Below are 1,259 nucleotides of genomic sequence, written 5' to 3'. Positions count from 1 at the left end.
AAATTTCAGGTAGGCCTACTTTGTGTGTGAAGAGCAGGAAATAACCCTCTCTACTCCAGTGTTACAAATGCGATCTGCTGATCTAACAGACACAGCGCAACATGGTTTAGAAACAGCAATGAACTCCATGTTGCAGGTCAAAATGCACCCATTTAATGCAAAACTAAATGCATTTTTCCACTGATTACTTATATTTACAGGAACAAATAGTCTTGGAAAGTTTTTCATGTTGTCATGAACGCAGTATGAATTGTGAATGAATGGAGAATGATTGACAGGGGCAGTGGAGGGAAGCGATGAACTGAACATGATTATAAGGCTATATGAATATATAGGCTATCACAGTGTTTCCCAACCCTGTTCCTGAACGCACACCAACAGTACACATTTTCAACCTCTCCCTAATCAAACACACCTGAATCAACTCAGCAGAAGATTAGAAGAGACTCCAACACCTGAAGTTAATGGGTCAGAAAAGGGAGACATCCAAAATATGTACTGTTGGTGTGCCTTCAGGAACAGGGTTGGGAAACACTGGGCTATCAGATAAAATATGTGCGGGCGGGTGGTGGGTGGATAATTAGTATGAAGCCGCGGATTCGGGTGTCATTTCAGCTGATCTGTGCATCTCTGCGGGTTATGCATCCACAGTGCTACAACACGTGAGCAATGTTTCCAATCTGCATTGTCAGTAATTTACTTACCATTTTTTTCTGTCTGTTTTATCTATTGTTTTTTTTTTTTGTAAAGCTGCTTCTGACCATTACATGCATGCAACATGTAACAGGGAACATGTGCTTATGCTATGGCAAAGTTATGTAAAGCTTGAAGCATCAGAATCGGTACTTGGTATCAGCTGATCACAATGACAAGGAATGGGTACTCAGTATTGGCTGCAAAAATCCTAATCGGAGCATCCCTAGTAGTTTTATTTATTGTTGCTGCCTAATGATTTTCATAAACAAGAAATAAAACAATTATTTTTAATTATAATTACAAAAATAAATCAGCGTCTAATTTTTGGATGCTTGTTATCGATCCACCAACTGGTTCTTACCTTTCAGTCTTTGGAGGGGCAGTTCTTTGCTTGTTCACTTTTGCATAAAGCCCCTCTAGCGCGTCCTCATTGGGCGGCTCTCTGCTGGGGGCGGGGACTTGCAGGCTGAGCATAGTTATTGGCTGGAGCTCCAGGTGGGAAAGGGGATTGGCTGGAGGGAGGTGGATCTCTGAAATTGTTGATGCGAGCGTAGTTTGGATCA

General features: G+C 41.6%; 1 protein-coding gene across 1 annotated transcript in view; it reads right to left on the bottom strand.

The window, feature by feature from the left end:
- pard3ba (par-3 family cell polarity regulator beta a) overlaps positions 1-1,259 on the bottom strand; it is a 278,096-nt gene that overhangs the window by 63,870 nt on the left and 212,967 nt on the right. The window contains 2 exon segments of the mRNA XM_056453859.1: positions 1,058-1,155; positions 1,157-1,253. Of these exon segments, the coding sequence (XP_056309834.1) occupies positions 1,058-1,155; positions 1,157-1,253 (195 nt within the window).

This window comes from Danio aesculapii, chromosome 1, assembly GCF_903798145.1.
Source record: "Danio aesculapii chromosome 1, fDanAes4.1, whole genome shotgun sequence".
Taxonomy (NCBI): domain Eukaryota; kingdom Metazoa; phylum Chordata; class Actinopteri; order Cypriniformes; family Danionidae; genus Danio; species Danio aesculapii.
This window is presented reverse-complemented; position numbering and strand designations above follow the sequence as displayed.